Source organism: Argopecten irradians, chromosome 5 (assembly GCF_041381155.1).
Source record: "Argopecten irradians isolate NY chromosome 5, Ai_NY, whole genome shotgun sequence".
Taxonomy (NCBI): Eukaryota; Metazoa; Mollusca; class Bivalvia; order Pectinida; family Pectinidae; genus Argopecten; species Argopecten irradians.
The window spans coordinates 43,464,813-43,486,320 of NC_091138.1; the positions used below are offsets into that span (position 1 = coordinate 43,464,813).

Here is a 21,508-nt window from a genome sequence, read left to right on the forward strand (position 1 = left end):
ACTCAGGCAGCATATTTGATATCTAGAATTTGGTTTTGGTGTAAAATGATTTTCACAAAAGCAGAAGATTAGAAGACAACCAAATGTTGCAGGAGAGAGAGACACTGCAACAACAAATATAAGATTCTTCAATTTTGAAACTATTGCACTTAATACTTTAAATAAATCACTTGGTTAAGACTTAAAGGCTAATTAAGTGTAGGACGGTTTGGTGCGGAAAATTCCCCAGCCTGTAATGTTGTATATGTATGAAACTATGTTGCAAAAGGACAACATGTGTATTTTTCACAAAATTAAAAACAAAGCGAAATGTTTACCTTGGCTATTCGTGAAATTAAACATTCGCAAATATTTCAACGTTATCAGTCGTTAGCACAATATATTTATATATTTTTATTGTACTTCAGTTTGAAAATTTCTAAATACAATGTTCAGTCATAGTGAGTTTTTTCTTTACAGCTTTTGATATTGTAAAATTTAAACCATGATTAGTAATCTGTTTTTATATTCCTATAGTGAGACAGCAAAATTAAGATTTATTGAAATTTAATTTTCTAATCTTAGGCAAATTCTGTGATTTTAATTACATATTTATCAAATGAACCAGACATCAGGCATTTCCCTTGAAGAGTCCCAAATTTCTTACTTCAAGTCAACAATACCAGATTATTAAAATAATGAGTCCTATTATATAAATACATATCAAGAAATCAACTCTCAGTCTCAATCAAAATTTCACATATTTAATTCATTCACCCCTGCAGACACATTTGGACTGTTCTAATTCAAAGACTGGAACAATCCATAATGGACTTTTAGGGGTGAGTGGACTAATACACAAATGTAATAATCACAGCCATAGAGATGATATTTTTGTGTTTCCAGCAGATAAAATAATTTTTTTAACAAAATTTGCATGATTTCTTTTCAAGTATTTATCCTTTTTCACAATTTTTTTTTTGCTGAATTAATTCATAAATATATCCCAAGATTTGTGAATGCTGTAAGCATACTTATGTTCCGTGCAATCAATATTTTAATTTGCACAGTACAATGTACTGGTTTTGTACCTGTTAGTTGACATGTTAATGTCGTACTGGATAACATGAAATGTACATTGTTTTCCTGGTTGCTATTATATATATAATAGAACCAACGTTATTTCTTTGTCCTTTATTGAATAGGTACATGTGCATTTGTGATCATGAGACATGGCTACATACTGCCTGGCAATTGCAATCAGTCAATGTTAAGAAAGCTCTAAATCATGAAACGAAATACTCGCAAATTCATGTAATATAGTTAAGAAAATTCAATTTGCATAATCCTACTTCAGTGTAAAAGTTCTTTCGCTGATACTGCTTAAAATATGATCACCACAAAAAAAAGTATGCTTACAGTAACTTGGAGATGTCTAATACAATCTAATACAATCCTGTGTGATCATGTATTGACCTTAATGTCTAATAGCACCCTACAGGTCTGTGATGACAATTTAAATATTCCCAGTTCGTGTAAAGCGTTAAACACACTCGAGTCCTTCCCCGGGGTGGGGCTGCTCTCGTGGCTCATCAGATCTTTCATCAGAAGTGATGTGCCTGTCTCCATAGTTAGAAGTTTTATGGCTTCGCTCACTCTGAAAAATATTTAAACAAGTCAGATGAGATGATGTATGCCTTTCAGTAATATCCTCTTTATTAATCGCTCCACAAAGGGAATTTTATGACTCAAAACCTTGATATTGAGTAACACTGTATTCACCATAACAAGTGCACGGGGTGCTTAAAAAGTCACAACAAAGAAGGAACCAAAGTTTTGGACAAAAAAAAAACCTAAAAAGAGTCAGTAATTATTTAAACTCTTTCCGTACTTATACAGGGTTCACACCAGCTTTTGAAAATTTATCACCAAAATTTTAGCCATAGTGAAATTTCTTTAGCAAAATATGATTTTTTGGAACCCAAAAAATTACTGTAAATTTAATTGTTGAAAAAAATAACAAATTACGTTCCTTTTCAAAATATTAGTTTACTGATAGGTTACTATGGATGTCATTTTGTTCTGGATCAGGGTTTAACTCCTTCAACCCTGAAGACATATTTAGGCTCTTCTAAATCAAAGACTAGACCATTCCATTATTAAATTTCAGGGGTGAATAAGGCTCTATACTCACTGTCTAAAGTAATTCTCTGGTTTGTTGGTAAACTCTCCGAACAAAGGAAATAAGTTTCTCGTCATATCAAACTCAAGTTGTGAGGCCCCGCCGTCATTAAATCTGTTCTGTAGGATCACCTAGGTAAAAAAAAAACAAATCTGTGTGAAAGACTGCAATGAAAGTATCATTCATTTTCCAAGCTGTTATTCTGATTGATAAGAGTTATTTCCCTTCATTTCACTATGTCAGTAACTCTGCTCAACTTCTCAGAAGATCTTTCACCTCCTAGATGGAAGAGCTTCCTGAAGCAGAAGAGTTACATATCGAGTGTCTGGAAGTTATAGTCTAGTGGAAGAGGACAAATAGAATATGTCTAGTACTAGGTTCAATAAAGGGAAGTAACTCAGATAGATAGAATGCCAACCTGCAAACTGGCTATCAGATCAATCTTGACTTGTTCATTTTAAGTATTTCTCAGTGCTCTAGATTATCTCTCCCTAGTTGAAATGTAAAGACAAAAATCATCAAGCCAGATTTTATTGATAACTTAATTTTTTTTGAAGATGTCTGTTGGAATGACCCATGTTAAGGCTGAATTACCTCCTCTAAAATGAACTTGTCCAGTCTATCGGCCAAGCGCTGCCATGCCAACGTGAAGAGAGGTTTAGACAGCTGAGTCTGTATGTGAGTCAGGTGATCCTTCAGTACCAGTAACATCTCACAGGCGGAGGACGACAGCGTGAGACTTGGGTCTCTGTGACTTGACAGCAGTAACCATCTATAACATCATCAAAAGGAAATATTAAAACAAGTCCATACAAAATGTTAAATTAATAAACACTTCTATTGAAAATCATTCTGATTAAAGACAGGGCACAGTTGTTCAAAAGGTGATTTAAAAAGCCTAATTAAAATGAAACAACAATTTTCAAATCAAGCTAAAACAATTTCTGTTAAAACTAATTTTACAAATGTTTTTGATTTTTAAGAACTCAGTTTTTTACCTAATTGCTTATTTAAGTAAAGGGGTATTATCATGGGTTTTACAAAAAACGTAAAATTACGATTTTACTCATTACAATTTACTGAATCATGAACAATCCTTATTCTAACACCATTTTATAGAGGATTTGAAAACATTCAACATTGTATGGGTCACATTCTGGGGACCTTCCGACTGGCCATTCAAATTCCAACTTCCAAATTTATTTATTCTATATGTCTGACTGTGTGCCTGTAAAACTCACTTGTCTTTTCGATATGCTTGGCTGCCTGACTGTACATCTACTCGCTTGTCTTTTCGATATGCTTGGCTGCCTGACTGTACATCTACTTACTTGTCTTTTCGATATGCTTGGCTGCGTGACTGTACATCTACTTACTTGTCTTTTCGATATGCTTGGCTGCCTGACTGTACATCTACTTACTTGTCTTTTCGATATGCTTGGCTGCGTGACTGTACATCTACTTACTTGTCTTTTCGATATGCTTGGCTGCCTGACTGTACATCTACTTACTTGTCTTTTCGATATGCTTGGCTGTGTGACTGTACATCTACTTACTTGTCTTTTCGATATGCTTGGCTGCGTGACTGTACATCTACTTACTTGTCTTTTCGATATGCTTGGCTGCCTGACTGTACATCTACTTATTTGTCTTTTCGATATGCTTGGCTGCCTGACTGTACATCTACTTACTTGTCTTTTCGATATGCTTGGCTGCCTGACTGTACATCTACTCACTTATCTCTTCGATATGCTTGTGCTGTGTGACTGTACATCTACTTACTTATCTTTTCGATATGCTTGGCTGTGTGACTGTACATCTACTTACTTGTCTTTTCGATATGCTTGGCTGCCTGACTGTACATCTACTTACTTGTCTTTTCTATATGCTTGGCTGCCTGACTGTACATCTACTTACTTGTCTTTTCGATATGCTTGGCTGCGTGACTGTACATCTACTTACTTGTCTTTTCGATATGCTTGGCTGCCTGACTGTACATCTACTTACTTGTCTTTTTGATATGCTTGGCTGCGTGACTGTACATCTAACTCGATACACTTGACAATGTTTTTTAACATTTCTGTCTTGAGTTGGTTGTAGGTATCTATAGCCTCCTCAAACATGCTAATCTCCAGCTCCTCAGCCACATTCCCCAAATCTTCATACTGAAACGAGTCAATATGAATTTAAACATCACTCAGTTAACTTATTAGCGCCTGAAAACACATTTAAGATCTTCTAAATTAAAGACTAGAACCAATACATAATGAAATTTCGGGAGAGGATGAACTTTACTGGCAGGCAACCAGTTCTCACCAAGTACCAATTCTCGCAATCACATCGGTATCTGTACATTTACCACACAAGTTTACGTCAATAAAGCCCTCTTTTGATAGAAGACACTACCATGCTGATTTCCACAAAATATTATTTGAAAACTTGTCTATGAAAATCATTCAGGTACACATGCGATGGCGAGAATTGTTCACCTGCCAGTAATATCCCGTACATGTATTTATCCTAGAATTACGATTTGATTTGTCTATCAATTTTGATGCTAATGATCATGCAGGGCATCTATATAAGGTTGAAAGAGTTCCACTAAATTGCCAGTGGTAATGATAAATATTGAATAGCCTTTGACAGACAAATGGTGCCCTGTAACTTGTTCATTACAAATAATATCAAGTAGCTATCATTTAAAACTTATTTTTGCATGCAAATGCATTTTTAATTTTTTTCGATGATGAACAAAAATCGTCAATTTCTTTTTGATTTTGATATATTCACACATTCCTGGAGATTTGAAGAAAGTGAAAATTTCCTCACAAATAATTCCACTGTACAGTATTTATATAAAGCAGAGAAGCGGTGTAACAGCTCTACATGTATGTCATCCTCGATATTCCTGGGGCTCCGATCACTTACGATCTCTACATCCCTGGACTATCTCAAAGTAAAATTGAAGGCAGCTCAGCGGAAAACATTTGATCAATCACAGACCAGCAAAGATTTCCTTTGAAGACTACAGAGAGAGTGACGTCCAACTTCAGAGCCACACAGTCAACCACAGTGTACCGTTATACAGCTCCCTTGATGTATATCAAAGGACTTAATTACCTGTACTTTTCTGTTGCCTCCAGTTTTACTATGAGATAGTCCAGGGGTGAAGACATCGTAAGTGATCGGAACCCCTGAAGTATCGAGGATGCATGTATGTGGACTTTAAAGTGAATAGTCGGGCAAAGAAAACCAGTCTAAATGCGTTCATTGGCCTTCCAAAAGTTCTCACATATTAATACGACAGTCAAGTTCTGCTTAGTTTCCCAGTTCTGACCATTAAAGTAAAGAAAAGTTGAAAGCATTGAAAGCGAGGCTGCGTGGAAATGTAACCACGCACATAGTGAGCCGGGAGGACGTTTTAGAATTCCCATACTTTAAATTAATTTCTTCGTACGCAGACAGATTTTGACGAGAGATTTTATTTTTCCATTTCATAAGAAATTATACTGGATACATTCACACCATTTTTACCGACTTTAGCCATCCTTGCCCGACTGTTCACTTTAAAGACTTACAAGACTAACGTCGGATGTTGGACTCGAAGCTGTGGTCAAGATGGACGGACTTGACACAGATGTCGGACTGGACATGGAGACTGGACTGGAGACCGCCGTTGGACTGGATGATGAAGTTAGTAGCTGTTCTTGTGCGTCATCAGCGTCATCTAGTGTGAGATGCTGGTACTGCAGCTGTAGGAAAAACTAAAGAAAACACAACATTTAATGTTTATACAACAACTCTTTCTATCAATCAGGTTTATAGAGTTTAAGGTGTGTAACATTTTACACAATAAGTCGTGTTATATAGGTGGTGTAGGGGTATTATCTCTCTTTGAAAGTCTAAGGGAGATAATTTAGTTCTGAAGGTATAAAGAGTTATTCCCCTTGAGTAGAGATTTAATTGATAAAGACTTGCAATGTAATGGACTTGTTTTTGTCTTCATTGATATGTAACTCCTTAAACCTACTCACACCCTCACATTACACTATACACATTTCTTATAACGTAATTTGTAATTTGTATAATCCTCAAATTTTCAATGTCCCCCGAAATCACAAAAATATCATCCCCACAAAATTAATGGAGTTTACAGTAACTTATGAGAAATCATAGAAATATCTTCTGCACAAAAATAATGGAGTATACAGTAATTTAAGAGAAATCACAAAAATAATGGAGTATAGACTAACTTAGGGGAAATCACAAAAATAATGGAGTATACAGTAACTACTGTGGAATCAAAAAAACAAGAGGCCCAGAGGGCCTGTATCGCTCACCTGGTTTGTAATGCCTAGGAATGTTCTGAATACAAGTTCATTGTTTCTTTTCTGAAGGAATTTGAATATTTACCTCTAATTCCCCTATTGGGCCCCACTCTTTCTGCTCAAGGGTGTCAAAGCCAAAATTTATACAAATTCTGTTAACCCCAAGGATATTTCTGGGCCAAATTTGGTTAAAATCCAAGCAGAACTATATGGCTATTAGCGATTTATAGGATTTACCTCTATTTCCCCTATTGGGCCCCGCCCCTCCTGCCCCCAGGGGGTCAGAGCCAAAATTTATACAATTTTCTGTTCCCCTTCCCCCAAGGATGTTTCTGGTCAAATTTGGTTACAATCCATGCAGAACTCTAGGATAAGTAGCGATTTATAAGATTACCTCTATTTCCCCTATTGGGCCCCGCCCCTCCTGTCCCCGGGGGGTCAGAGCCAAAATTTATACAAGTTCTGTTCCCCTTCCCCCAAGGATGTTTCTGGCCAAATTTGGTTACAATCCATGTTAAACTCTAGGACAAGTAGCGATTTATAGGATTTACCTAAATTTCCCTTATTGGGCCCCGCCCCTCCTGTCCCCGGGGGGTCAGAGCCAAAATTTATACAAGTTCTGTTCCCCTTCCCCCAAGGATGTTTCTGGCCAAATTTGGTTACAATCCATGCAGAACTCTAGGACAAGTAGCGATTTATAGGATTTACCTCTATTTCCCCTATTGGGCCCCGCCCCTCCTGCCCCCAGGGGGTCAGAGCCAAAATTTATACAAGTTCTGTTCCCCTTCCCCCAAGGATGTTTGTGGCCAAATTTGGTTAAAATCCCTGCAGAACTCTAGGTCAAGTAGCGATTCATAGGATTTACCTCTATTTCCCCTATTGGGCCCCGCCCCTCCTGCCCCCAGGGGGTCAGAGCCAAAATTTATACAAGTTCTGTTCCCCTTCCCCCAAGGATGTTTGTGGCCAAATATGGTTACAATCCATGCAGAACTCAAGGACAAGTAGCGATTTATAGGATTTACCTCTATTTCCCCTATTGGGCCCCGCCCCTCCTGCCCCCGGGGGGTCAGAGCCAAAATTTATACAAGTTCTGTTCCCCTTCCCCCAAGGATGTTTGTGGCCAAATTTGGTTACAATCCATGCAGAACTCTAGGACAAGTAGCGTTTTATAGGATTTACCTTTATTTTCCCTATTGGGCCCCGCCCCTCCTGCCCCCGGGGAGTCAGAGCCAAAATTTATACAAGTTCTGTTCCCCTTCCCCCAAGGATGTTTGTGGCCAAATTTGGTTACAATCTATGCAGAACTCTATGACTAGTAGCGATTTAAAGGAAATGTTGACGGACGGACGACGGACGGACGGACGGACGGACGGACGGACGGACGGACGGACGGACGGACGACGGACGACGGACGCCGCGCCATGACATAAGCTCACCGGCCCTTCGGGCCAGGTGGAATCAAAAAAATATTTTCCCCACAAAATTTACAGTAACATTGGTCACCTACCGGTAGATTACACCACTCCTGGAGAACTTCAGTAACATAGTAGACGGCGTTGATGATGGCACAGAAGATATCGGAGAGAGGGTCGTGGATAACACCCTGCATCACCTGTACCAGACGGATCCTGAAATCCTCAAGGAGGTGAAGCTGTAACTTGAGGAAGCGCACTTTGTGGATGACGGTGGGCAAACTTTTGTACCGATCTGTGAAGAGAAAACGATACACAACAGTTGTACTTCGTATAAGACACCTGATAATGTTTGTGCAGGACTGGTATCTCCAGTGGTGATGAAAGGTAACTATTTGTAATCTTCTCACCGAAATGACGTTAGTGCGAGATATCATCTTTTGATGTCATTGCATCACCAATAGAAATAATAGTCACATGGTATGTGAATTATTTCCATTGATAAATAGTTAACTAATTTTGAGTAAAGATGGTCGCCCACTTAAAACATAGTCATCAATTAATCAAAATATAATATGTTAAACTGGAAATAGAAGCTTCATTTCATTGTAAATGAATTTATAAATATACTGAAAAATAGTTTTTCTAAAAAATAACAAAATTTCGATTTTTTTCTGTAATAATATAGAACTTTTTGTAAAATACAATCTATTGAACTTTTTATCATTTTACATTTTGTTTCAAAGTCTTTGTGACCTATTGTTTACCTTGATGCTTGAGATTTTTTTTCTAATTTACCTTGATTCTTGAGATTTTTTTTCTAATTACTCACATACCTGTAATAGTTAACATTAGTGTGATGAAGCTCTCGCCACTTTCTGGAACCTTCAGTTCATCTACATCAGCGATATCCTTGTACTGAGACTGCCAAGCAGACGGCGAGGAAAGCATGGCATCCATTTTAACACCAGCAACTGATCAAAATATTCCACAAAATCTTTCATAAACGTTTTAAGTCAAAATGGTACAGAAAACTCCATCTAAATGAAAACATTAAATAATTTGTTATATCAAACTTGCTATTTAAGTCTTATTAAATATTTTGATAATTTGAAAGAAAAGCTTTTTTTATATATTATTGTTAAACAAAGCCATGGTCATTTAAGGGTAAACAAAAACTTACATTGTTTTTCCACTAGCATCCACTTGTGGAAGGCCCTGGGGAGGGTCAGAACACCTAGACAACATGGCAGGTCGGGAGGATAGCTGTAGCCGTCCTTTAGTTCTCGGTCAAACAAAATGGCCTCATCCACCAGATGGGAGAATATATGTTCATCATACATTGTCTCTGGTAGGTCATTGGTCATCTTCTCCGTGACCAAGGAAACCATACCTCTCATGAATTCCACCTTTTCGTAAAAATAAAGATGTCCTTGTAATTATATTAAGATACACTTGTTCATTAGTAAAATAAAATTTAATGGGGAAAATTCCTTGCATTTAAGACTGAAATGGACATTCTTATTCTTTTCTGTAATAATATCTCCATACACCCTTATATAATTGCTCCCTAAAATCTTGATAATGTGCTAATGCAGCTTATTCCCTTTTCAATAAGGAATACCAAGCTTATTTTCCAACTTTCAAGCCAGTCTTATCATTTTGTGGTCATGCACACACAATAAGGCTTATTTAAATGACTGTCTTAATTTCAAACCTTTCATCATTGACAAAAAATAATAATAATAATAAAAATTATGCATCAGTACAGTTTTAGTTTTAACTTATCTTATCCTAGACACACATTTAAACTCTTCTAACTTAAAGTCTGGAAGTGTCCATCATGACTTTCCAGGAGTGAATGGGTTAACCCTTTCACCACTGTAGGCCATAATGGACTCATCCAGGTCAATGGATGGTAAAGTCTACTAAAGTTACATAGGGATGAAAGAGTTAAGAGGGAGTAGTGTAATTGTGTATACTGCACCTTTGCACTGATACTCTCATGTCCTGTCTTGGATAGAATGGGTTGAACTCTCTGGTCAAGGAAGTGGGTGTGATCCCGGATCCATCCCAACACTTGTGCAAAATACCATTCGGGCTGTAGATATAGAGTTTAATTAACCTGTATATTACTTCATCACATACAAATCTGCCTGATTGCCATTGACTTCCATTGACCAATATTTTTGTGTATGTCAATAGTATAATATGACATGGAGCACCCTTGTAATCAATGACAACGACCACTAAGCTTATTAAAGGGACAATTCAGCCTAAGAGAGCATTAAAATTTGTACATATATCGGAAAAAAACCAGTTCTTATGGAAATTACCTGGTAGATCAGTCGGTTTCACTGTGATATGCCTGAAAAGCCCAATGGCTGTACTATGTGACATGTGTGTAGATGTTCAAACTCGCTCGCTGTCCGCCATTACACATTGTGGTCGAACTTCTTGTATGCCGAACCCTGTCCCATGCTCGTAGAGTAATGCAACTTTTGTCTAGAACTGCTCAAATCGCTCTGACAGTAGTGTGTTTACCTTATTAGGTGAATTGTCTTGCCTAAAAATCATTTTATCACCTTCTCAGTGGTTATGTAGTTTATTTGTTTAACATGCGTGACTTTGGCTCAGGTATGGGTACAGCGTCCATATTGTACCTGCTTAATCGTATTGATCAACGATTTGATATTTCAACGATATTAATTAAAATACTAAACAATGACGTGGAATTTGTCAATATTTTATGTTATATGTTTCATAAGAAATGTAGAACAATACATTTATGCCATATTTTGCTTCTTGGTTATGTAAAAGAATTCGCCTGAGTGAATTGTCCCTTTAAGCTTAATCCAATAAGCATTCAGCTTGAAAAATAAAAAGATTATCGCAGAAAGTAAGCCATAAATCATTTTGAAAATTAACAGAAAAAAAGAACTACACAGTTTTTATATTATCTGTCTGCATTTAGTTCAATATACATTTGTAAATGAAATTGAGACCTAAAAAGAGGGGAAGGGACACTTATTGGGTCGAATGTGGTAAGTTGTAAGATTAACTTAACATCATGACGCTGGTAAAAACATAATCTATCACAAAATTGAAGACCAATCATACTTAATCAATAATAGTTACTATCAAAAACTTCCATATCATACCTTATCGATGCTATTTGTCTGTCTGTTTCCATAGAAATGGAATCGGAATCGTTTGCGGAAAGATTTTACCATGAGTTGTAAGGGTAGAAGGAGAGGTTTGGTGTCCAGCCCTTCCTCTGACCGCTGAGCGGTCACTCTCAGACCATCTCTGTTTTCAGTCAAGGAGATTATACATTAGCTTGGTTTGTTTTATTATATAAGCATTTTATAACGGTCAGGATCAGTTAAGGACGGCCTTCCACGTGTGCAATGTGCTGCAGTGTGTGGATGTCTGTATGTTTGGGGAGGCTGCCGTATATTCGTAATGTGTCTCTATAGTGGAAATCTTGTCATTTTTTTAGTACTATTTCACTAAAGCATACTGCCAAAGACACCAAGCAACACACCCCACCCAGTCACATTATACTGAAAATGGGCAAACCAGTCGTTCCACATCCTTTTTGTAGATGCTAAGCAGGAGCAGAAACTACAGACTTTGGTATGTCTTAGCCAGGACCCAGATCCTACCTCACAGCGATGTGTGCTCAACTTAAGGTGAAAAGTGAGGTGGTGTCAAGGGAGAGGTTAGGAAGAAGAGAGTCAGATAGAAATAACATCTTAAATATAGTCGCAGCGACTCGCCTTTTACAATCATGCAGTAGGGGCAGCAGGTACACTTCTAATACCATACCTGCAGGGACAAGAAGTCATACAGCAACAATATCCTCCTATATATATTGAAGAATTTTGTTGCTGTATATACAATGTTCTCTCAAATTACCGTGACCTGATAATTCCGTCGTCCTCATATACCTCCATGCTCCATCTGAACCCTCAGAACAATACAACTCCACCTTAGCATACCTCCATTTTTTTCCCAAATATCTCCAGCATTCCCTCAATGTTATTGCCAAAGAGTACAATTTATTATTTTGTTATTAAGGTGTAAAAATACACTGTGATATATTTTTTGCATGTTCGGTATACTATACAGTTAGTTTATCGTTATTTTCACCCTCGTCATAATGTCAAAATTACCCTGGACAAAAGATGGCAGTATCAAAAGATTGGACTATAGATTATAACAGTGAAGAGACAATATTGAATAATTCAGTATTCCAACCCATGTGATTAAAATACAGATAAGAGGTCATGTTGGGATGACCTTTACACCACCTGTTCTTCAGATCAAATGCATTTTTCTACTCTGTACTACATCAATTGACAAGAGATCCCAGAGGGATCTTGGCGCCCACCAAAGAATGATCTATGTCTGACAATGGAAAGAGGGATCTTTTCCCTGCTTTTCAAACTTTTTCAAACACATTATATATAAAATTTGAGACAGATCGCTATAGTACTTTCTAAGAAATAGTGATAACAAACTTCAAGTATCAAACTCCAAGATGGCCGCCTGTCGGCCATCTTGATGACCGATCAGTCCCAAAATGCAATATACACAACAAGAGTCATAGGGGAACCTGTATATGAAATTTGAGAAAGATCCCTTCTGCACTTTTTGAAAAATAGCGGTAACAAACTTCAACTATCAAAATCCAAGATGGCCACCTGTCGGCCATCTTGTAGACCGATCAGTCCCAAAATGCAATATGCACAACTAGGGTCCTAGGGGAACCTATATATGAAATTTGAGAAAGATCCCTTCAGCACTTTTTGAGAAATAGCGGTAACAAACTTCAACTATCAAAATCCAAGATGGCCGCCTGTCGGCCATCTTGTAGACCGATCAGTCCCAAAATGCAATATGCACAACAAGAGTCATAGGGGAACCTGTATATGAAATTTGAGAAAGATCCCTTCAGCACTTTTTGAGAAATAGCAGTAACAAACTTCAACTATCAAAATCCAAGATGGCCGCCTGTCGGCCATCTTGTTGACCGATCGGTCCCAAAATGCAATATGCACAACTAGGGCCCTAGGGGAACCTATATATGAAATTTGAGAAAGATCCCTTCAGCACTTTTTGAGAAATAGCGGTAACAAACTTTAACTATCAAAATCCAAGATGGCCGCCTGTCGGCCATCTTGTTGACCGATCGGTCCCAAAATGTAATATGCACAACTAGGGTCCTAGGGGAACCTACATATGAAATGTGAGAAAGATCCCTTCAGTACTTTCTGAGAAATAGCGGTAACAAGAATTGTTAACGGACGGACGGACGGACGGACGGACGACGGACCACGGACGAAAGGCGATTTGAATAGAATGCCAATTTGTACCAGTATACATATACATTTAGCTTTGTTGTGCTCTTGGACAAGATTACTATCTTATACATGAAAGTAATTCTAACAGCTTTTTCAAACTATTTCGTTCCCAGTCAAGATTTTGGTGGCAGCAAAATAACTGGCTATTTCAAAAGGTCACTAAAATGTGACCTCTAACTGAATGTTGCCAGATCTTCTTACTAAATCTTACTAAATGTAGTGATATTAAAGGATCTGGATTTGAAGCATAGTTTATGCTACAGAATTTGGAGTTATGGAAGAGGTGAGGCTTAATCGATTGTTTCTGTAAAGGATACGGCAGCTGTATGATTAAAAGCTGAGAAAACAGTGTCTCCATGTGGGCGCGTAGTTCAGGACTCTGAGAAGGAGGTGTCTTCAATGATGTACCCACAAAAGGCCAGCCTAAACTCTTCAAAACATCTTCAAATTGGCTGTCAATCAAAAATATGCATAAAATTATCAATTCAATTCATTAAGGAGATATTTGCTTTATCAAATAAGGTGCATAGAGAAAAACTGCAAAATTATTTGGAAACGAAAATTGCTAAAATTAATAAAGCAAAGAAGAGTTGATTTACAGTATTAGAAACTTCACTTAATTATCATATTAACCGTAATTAGCTCCCAAGATGCTTAAATTTTTTTAGCAAATTGCCTTTTAACATTTTAAATGCATTATTATTGTGTACGATTCACATTTAAAAGACTTGCAAGTTCATATGGGATAATATGGGATACAATGCTGTTGTTAGAGGCATCACATGTTGTAAAACATTGTTAAATCCTTGGGATATAACTTCAACTCTTTCTCCAGAAAAGGAGAGGAGAACCAATAATGGGGGATACAGGTAACAGGTGTTTGTGTTACTTAAAACTAATTATCATGAGTCAAGTAAACATGTTTTTACCTTGCTAATTTGTTTTTCAGGATTTTGTGCCAGAAGTTGATAGTATCACTTGTAAACTTTACAAGGTGTTTACAGTCACTGTCCTGCAGATCCGTGTAAACATTTTTAAGGTCGTGAAAACTCTCTACAGATGTCTCAAATCCATCCGTTAGTATACTCGTTTGTATGTCCGAACTGAAAGAAAATGTCATGTTAATCTTAATAGTACTGTATGTCTTTTGGAAAAAGAATCATTCATTTCAGTTGAAATTAATAGCTATTATCAAGAGCGTATTGTAGGAACTCATTTGATTATATACAATTATTTTCTTTCTTATATAACTATCCATAGAAATGTAGAAAGAGTTAATGTTGCAAACATGCATGTCATCAAAAATAATTATTAAAGATTATCAGTTTTTATGAAAGGGGAGGAGAATCTTATATAAAGTTAATTATATATTATAAAAGTATGCTCTTACCCAAGATATTCTACTTTAGTGACAGGTATTGGATGTATTTCTGGAGATGACTTACCTTAGATGTTCTACTTTAGTGACAGGTAATGGATGTATTTCTGGAGATGACTTACCTGAGATGTTCTACTTTAGTGACAGGTATTGGATGTATTTCTGGAGATGACTTACCTAAGATGTTCTACTTTAGTGACAGGTATTTCTGGAGATGACTTACCTGAGATGTTCTACTTTAGTATGTATTTCTGGAGATGACTTACCTAAGATGTTCTACTTTGGTGACAGGTATTGGATGTATTTCTGGAGATGACTTACCTTAGATGTTCTACTTTAGTGACCGGTAATGGATGTATTTCTGGAGATGACTTACCTGAGATGTTCTACTTTAGTGACAGGTATTGGATGTATTTCTGAAAATGACTTACCTAAGATGTTCTACTTTAGTGACAGGTATTGGATGTATTTCTGGAGATGACTTACCTAAGATGTTCTACTTTAGTGACAGGTATTGGATGTATTTCTGGAGATGACTTACCTGAGATGTTCTACTTTAGTGACAGGTATTGGATGTATTTCTGGAGATGACTTACCTGAGATGTTCTACTTTAGTGACAGGTATTGGATGTATTTCTGGAGATGACTTACCTGAGATGTTCTACTTTAGTGACAGGTATTGGATGTATTTCTGGAGATGACTTACCTGAGATGTTCTACTTTAGTGACTATTTCTGGAGATGACTTACCTGAGATGTTCTACTTTAGTGACAGGTATTGGATGTATTTCTGGAGATGACTTACCTGAGATGTTCTACTTTAGTGACAGGTATTGGATGTATTTCTGGAGATGACTTATATGAGATGTTCTACTTTAGTGACAGATATTGGATGTATTTCTGGAGATGACTTACCTGAGATGTTCTACTTTAGTGACTATTTCTGGAGATGACTTTCCTGAGATGTTCTACTTTGGTTATAAAGGAAAAGTATTGGATGTATTTCTGGAGATGACTCACCTGAGATACTCTCCTTTGGTTATAAAGGAAAGGTATTGGATGTATTTCTGGAGATGACTTACCTGAGATGTTCTACTTTAGTGACAGGTATTGGATGTATTATCTGGAGATGACTTACCTGAGATGTTCTACTTTGTTATAAAGGAAAGGTATTGGATGTATTTCTGGATATGACTTACCTGAGATGTTCTACTTTAGTGACAGGTATTGGATGTATTTCTGGAGATGACTTACCTGAGATGTTCTACTTTGGTTATAAAGGAAAGGTATTGGATGTATTTCTGGAGATGACTTACCTGAGATACTCTCCTTTGGTTATAAAGGAAAGGTATTGGATGTATTTCTGGAGATGACTTACCTGAGATGTTCTACTTTAGTGACAGGTATTGGATGTATTTCTGGAGATGACTTACCTGAGATGTTCTTTTGGTTATAAAGGAAAGGTATTGGATGTATTTCTGGAGATGACTTACCTGAGATACTCTCCTTTGGTTATAAAGGAAAGGTATTGGATGTATTTCTGGAGATGACTTACCTGAGATGTTCTACTTTAGTGACAGGTATTGGATGTATTTCTGGAGATGACTTACCTGAGATGTTCTACTTTAGTGACAGGTATTGGATGTATTTCATGAGATGACTTACCTGAGATACTCTACTTTGGTGATAAAGGACAGGTATTGGATGTATTTATGGAGATGCTGGACTTGTTCTATCAGTGTCGTGACATCAGTAACCATTGGTTTGAGGTCGTGACTTTGGTCCTTGACCGCATGGTGCAGGCTCTCCTTTTCCCCCTGTAGCCGGCGGATAGCTATTTGGGCAGTTTCAACATTACTTACGGCTAGGTCTACCTCACTTGGTATTTCACTGCTGGCTAAAGACAACTGAAAAATATATCAAAAGATTCCTGACAGTTCTTTGGTAAAATTGCTAACCAAAACTTGTATTCAACAAGAATCTTTCGTGGCCTAAATTGCTTGCCTGAAATTATTTAAAACTACCTTACTTACCTACTTGGGTATACCAATAGTATTTAAAGGACTAGCTGTTCTTTATCTCTTGGGATATATTTCAACGACCAACGAAATTTGTTTGACCTTTGTAGGCTTTGAGCATGATGAGCTAAACCGTATATATATATTTTAAGTACTACCAGTGTATCATTTTCAAATCACCTGACATCTAAAGTATGTACAATGTGTGCATCAGAGATATGCTGAATAACTGTATACAAAACAATAATTTCGTTTGTTTGGTTTAAATTTGTCCTTAACAAAGGATATTACATTAGGTTTGTATTATGGATTGGACTGGATCGATCATCTGTGACCAGGTAGCACAGCTGCAGAGCATTCGGCTAGTGTGTGGAGGTCACAGATTCGAACCCCAGTATGGCCTCTACATTTTTCCTCTCCTGTTACAGGTTTAAGTGATGAAGTACCAAGAGAAAATCTCAGTTCTCTGCTTGGATAGGATTTTATTGCCAATCAATTAAATATCAGAATATAATATGAGTCTCACTGTCACAGATGAATCAAATAGGATTAGATCGCCAAGGAAATAATTAACACCTAGCATATTAAATATTTGAAGAATACTAGCTTATTGACACAGTGACCATTTATTATATTTCATAGTACAAATACACTAGTCACAGTAACTCACTCATTCAATGTGTAACAGGAGAGGAGAAAATATAACAGCCAGACTGGGGTTCGAATTCGGGACCCCTAAACACTAGCCATGTGCTCTACCGATTGAGCTACCGGCTTGGTAACCCACAATCAGCCCAGTCAAATATTCCTCTACATATATAGTAGTGTAACAGTCAGACTCTAACCCCCAACCCCAAACTTATTGGTCTACCATTTGAGCTATAGGGAAATACCCCCTACTGTAAAGCTAGAAGGCGACTGTATCACTATGTACACTATATACAACTTAAACCTGCTACAGTAGACAGGTGGATGGTGGTTTGTTTGTATGATTAATTAACATACTATTTACAGCCAGGGTTATCTAAGGACAGACTCCCATGCAAGCTGTGTGTAGTATGTATGTATTGCAAGGTGCGTGTTTTGGGAGACTGCAGTATGTTTGTGTTGTGTCTTAGGTGGTGCAACTTCCAGAAAAGAACAATAAGAGAAAGGAACCACCTCCATACACAAATTATATCTTCTGAAACTGTACCCTCATTCAAATTCGCAATCTCAAAACACAAATATTAATTTCCAATTCCCACATTTCATGCCCCACAAACACTCCACATAATCTTCACCGTGTTGAAGTAGGCCGATAACCGGTAGAAGTGGTGGTACAATTTACCCCATCTGCATTGAAAAGCATATACTGCATCATTTAATGTGTATGAAATTCTGACACTAACAACTACAAACAATACAAACAAGAGGCCCAAAGGGCCTTAACGGTCATCTGACTACCTTGGCAATAGTAAAATTAATTATATATGGTGTCACTTTGTCAGGACCATGTCAGGATCATTTTCAATTTCTTTCAACAAATTTTATTTCAAACAAGAGGCACAAGGGCCTTAACATATAGGAAATTAATTAGATATAGTGTCATGGTAGCCATCTTCGATTTGTGATCAACCAGAGATGTAACAATACTTTGTCGGGCCCATGTCAGGATCATTTCATGCAAGTTTCAGCCAAATCGCACCGGTAGAACTTGAGAAGAAGTTCGAAATATGTTTTCAAGATGGCGGCTGTGGCTGCCATCTTGGGTTTTGTATCAACCTAAAAAATAACAACACTTTGTCAGGACCATGTCAGGATCATTTCATGCAAGTTTCAGTCAAACCGCACCGGTAGAACTTGAGAAGAAGTTCAAAATGTGTTTTCAAGATGGCGGCTGTGGCGGCAATCTTGGATTTCGGATCGACCCGAAAAATAACAACACTTTGTCGGGACCATGTCAGGATCATTTCATGCAAGTTTCAGCCAAATCGCACCGGTAGAACTTGAGAAGAAGTTCAAAATGTGTTTTTAAAGATGGCGGCTGTGGCGGCCATCTTGGATTTGGGATCGAGCCGAAAAATAACAACATTTTGTCAGGACCATGTCAGGATCATTTCATGCAAGTTTCAGTCAAATTGCACCAGTAGAACTCCAGAAGAAGTTCAAAATGTGTTTTCAAGATGGCGGCTGTGGTGGCCATCTTGGATTTCGGATCGACCCGAAAAATAACAACACTTTGTCGGGACCATGCCAGGATCATTTCATGCAAGTTTCAGCCAAATCGCACCAGTAGAACTTGAGAAGAAGTTCAAAATGTGTTTTCAAGATGGCGGCTATGGCGGCCATCTTGGATTTGGGATCGACCCGAAAAATAACAACACTTTGTCAGGACCATGTCAGGATCATTTCATGCCAGTTTCAGCCAAATCGCACCGGTAGAACTTGAGAAGAAGTTCAAAATGTGTTTTCAAGATGGCGACTGTGGCGGCCATCTTGGATTTCGGATCGACCCGAAAAATAACAACACTTTGTCAGGACCATGTCAGGATCATTTCATGCAAGTTTCAGCAAAATCGCACCAGTAGAACTTGAGAAGAAGTTCAAAATGTGTTTTCAAGATGGCGGCTGTGGCGGCCATCTTTGATTTGGGATCGACCCGAAAAATAACAACACTTTGTCGGGACCATGTCAGGATTATTTCATGCAAGTTTCAGCCAAATTGCACTGGTAGAACTTGAGAAGAAGTTCAAAATGTGAAAAGTTAACGCACGGCGCACGGCGCACGGCGCACGGCGCACGGCGGACGGCGGACGACGACGGACGAAACATGATGACTATAGGTCACTACCCAATACTACCCAATACCACCCAATACTACCCAATACTACCCAATACTACCCAATACTACCTGTAAATAGCTAATAAACCATTGTTTTGGGACTTTATATAATCAATACCATTCAATTAAACTATATTTTGCATTTAAAAATGAGTTTTGTGTAAAAATGAGTGTGTTAAAGCCAAATATCGCCCAATACTGGCCAACGAAACGACTAAATACCCAATACTACCCAATACTATATGTAAATCACTAATTAAACATCCTTTTATGACATAATCTATTTATTTATATTAAATCAAAATAAAATTTGTCTTATAAAATGAGTTTTGTGTAAAAATGTGAGTTTTGAGGCCACATATCGGCCGGAAATTACCCAATACCAGCTAACGAAACGTCGAAATACCCAATACTACCCAATACTATGTGTAAATAACTTACTAACCATTCTTTTATGACATTTTCTTTTTGTCTATGTTAAATTAAAATAAAATTTGTCTTATAAAATGAGTTTTGTGTAAAAATGTGTGTTTTAAAGCCAAATATCGCCTAATACTGGCCAACGAAACGACTAATTACCCAATACTACCCAATACTACATGTAAATCACTAATTAAACATTCTTTTATGACATAATCTATTTAATTATGTTAAATTAAAATAGAATTTGTCTTATAAAATGAGTTTTGTGTAAAAATGTGAGTTTTAAGGCCTAATATCGGCCAGAAATTACCCAATACTAGCTAACGAAACGACGAAATACCCAATACTACCCAATACTATATGTAAATAACTTATTAACCATTCTTTTATGACATATTTTGTTTATCTATGTTCAATTAATATAAAGTTTGTCTTATAAAATCAGTTTTGTGTAAAAATGTGTCTTTAAAGCCAAATATCGCTCAATACTGGCCAACGAAACGACTAAATACCCAATACTACATGTAAATAACTTATTAACCACGCGTTTATGACATAATCTATTTACTTATGTTAAATTTAAATAAAATTTGTCTTATAAAATGAAGTTTGTGAGAAAATGTGAGTTTTGAAGCAAAATATCGACCGGAAATTACCCAATACTAGCTAACAAAACGACTAAATACCCAATACTGTACCCAATACTATATGTAAATCACTAATAAAACATTCTTTTATGACATAATCCATTTATGAATGTTAAATTAAAATATAGTCTGTCCCATAAAATGATTTTTGTGTAAAAATGTGAGTTTTAAAGCCAAATATCTCGCCCGAAAATTACCTAATACACAACGACTAAATGCCCAATACTACATATAAACTAATGTTATTAACACTCTTTTTGTCTATTTCCCCCCCCCCCCCCCCGTATTTTGAATGATATTTTGCCTAATTGTTGTAATTTTATTGCAATTTTTAAATGTCAAATAACACCCTATACCGACTGAACCAACATATAAAAACCCAATAATACTTTTAAATACAACTAATTTAACACGTTTCGATAATTGATATTGTCAAATGAAGATTTGGCCTTATTTCTAATTTTAAGGGTTTTTTTTATGCCAAATGCATCTATAAATACCCAATACTGAAACAAATTAACAAATCAATACTACTGAAATTAGATCAAAATGCTGAGATCAAATCTTCATTATTTTATTTTTATTAGATGAAAGTAAAAGTCCAGCTAGAAAACAAATTTTGTATCCCCCAAACACATCAAAATAAATAACTCTATAACACCACTTTCTAATTATAATATTTAATAAATGCTAAAATCGCGTTTGTTCCAAAATATCGCTAGAAATGTTCATTATTTAAAACTGATAGTTATATGTAACCAGCATGTAGAAGTAATTTTGAAGAAACGTTGTGTTTGCAGTAAGGGTAATGGCGTATTTGCAAAACTAATGTAGAACTTTTAGCCTTTCTTTTAAGTAAGAATGTTACCAGGCTCTGCAGTTCTCCTTTTTTCTTCAATATCCCACAGGCGAAAATGAAAATGTCTCTATCTTCAGTATTGAACATATT

At 36.8% G+C, this 21,508-nt stretch overlaps 1 protein-coding gene across 1 annotated transcript in view; it reads right to left on the reverse strand.

Annotated features, from left to right (window-relative positions):
• Positions 1-580: 580 nt before the first annotated feature.
• The window catches only part of LOC138323960 (RAD50-interacting protein 1-like), a 30,360-nt gene continuing 9,432 nt past the window's right edge, over positions 581-21,508 (reverse strand). The window contains exons 2-14 of the mRNA XM_069268917.1: positions 16,313-16,554; positions 14,200-14,373; positions 13,588-13,722; positions 11,063-11,210; positions 9,889-10,002; positions 9,085-9,310; positions 8,738-8,875; positions 7,997-8,196; positions 5,740-5,925; positions 4,169-4,326; positions 2,756-2,933; positions 2,174-2,292; positions 581-1,636 (exon numbers count right to left, since the gene is read on the reverse strand). Of these exons, the coding sequence (XP_069125018.1) occupies positions 1,444-1,636; positions 2,174-2,292; positions 2,756-2,933; positions 4,169-4,326; positions 5,740-5,925; positions 7,997-8,196; positions 8,738-8,875; positions 9,085-9,310; positions 9,889-10,002; positions 11,063-11,210; positions 13,588-13,722; positions 14,200-14,373; positions 16,313-16,554 (2,211 nt within the window). The 3' untranslated portion in view covers positions 581-1,443. The remainder of the gene's footprint in view (positions 1,637-2,173; positions 2,293-2,755; positions 2,934-4,168; positions 4,327-5,739; positions 5,926-7,996; positions 8,197-8,737; positions 8,876-9,084; positions 9,311-9,888; positions 10,003-11,062; positions 11,211-13,587; positions 13,723-14,199; positions 14,374-16,312; positions 16,555-21,508) is intronic.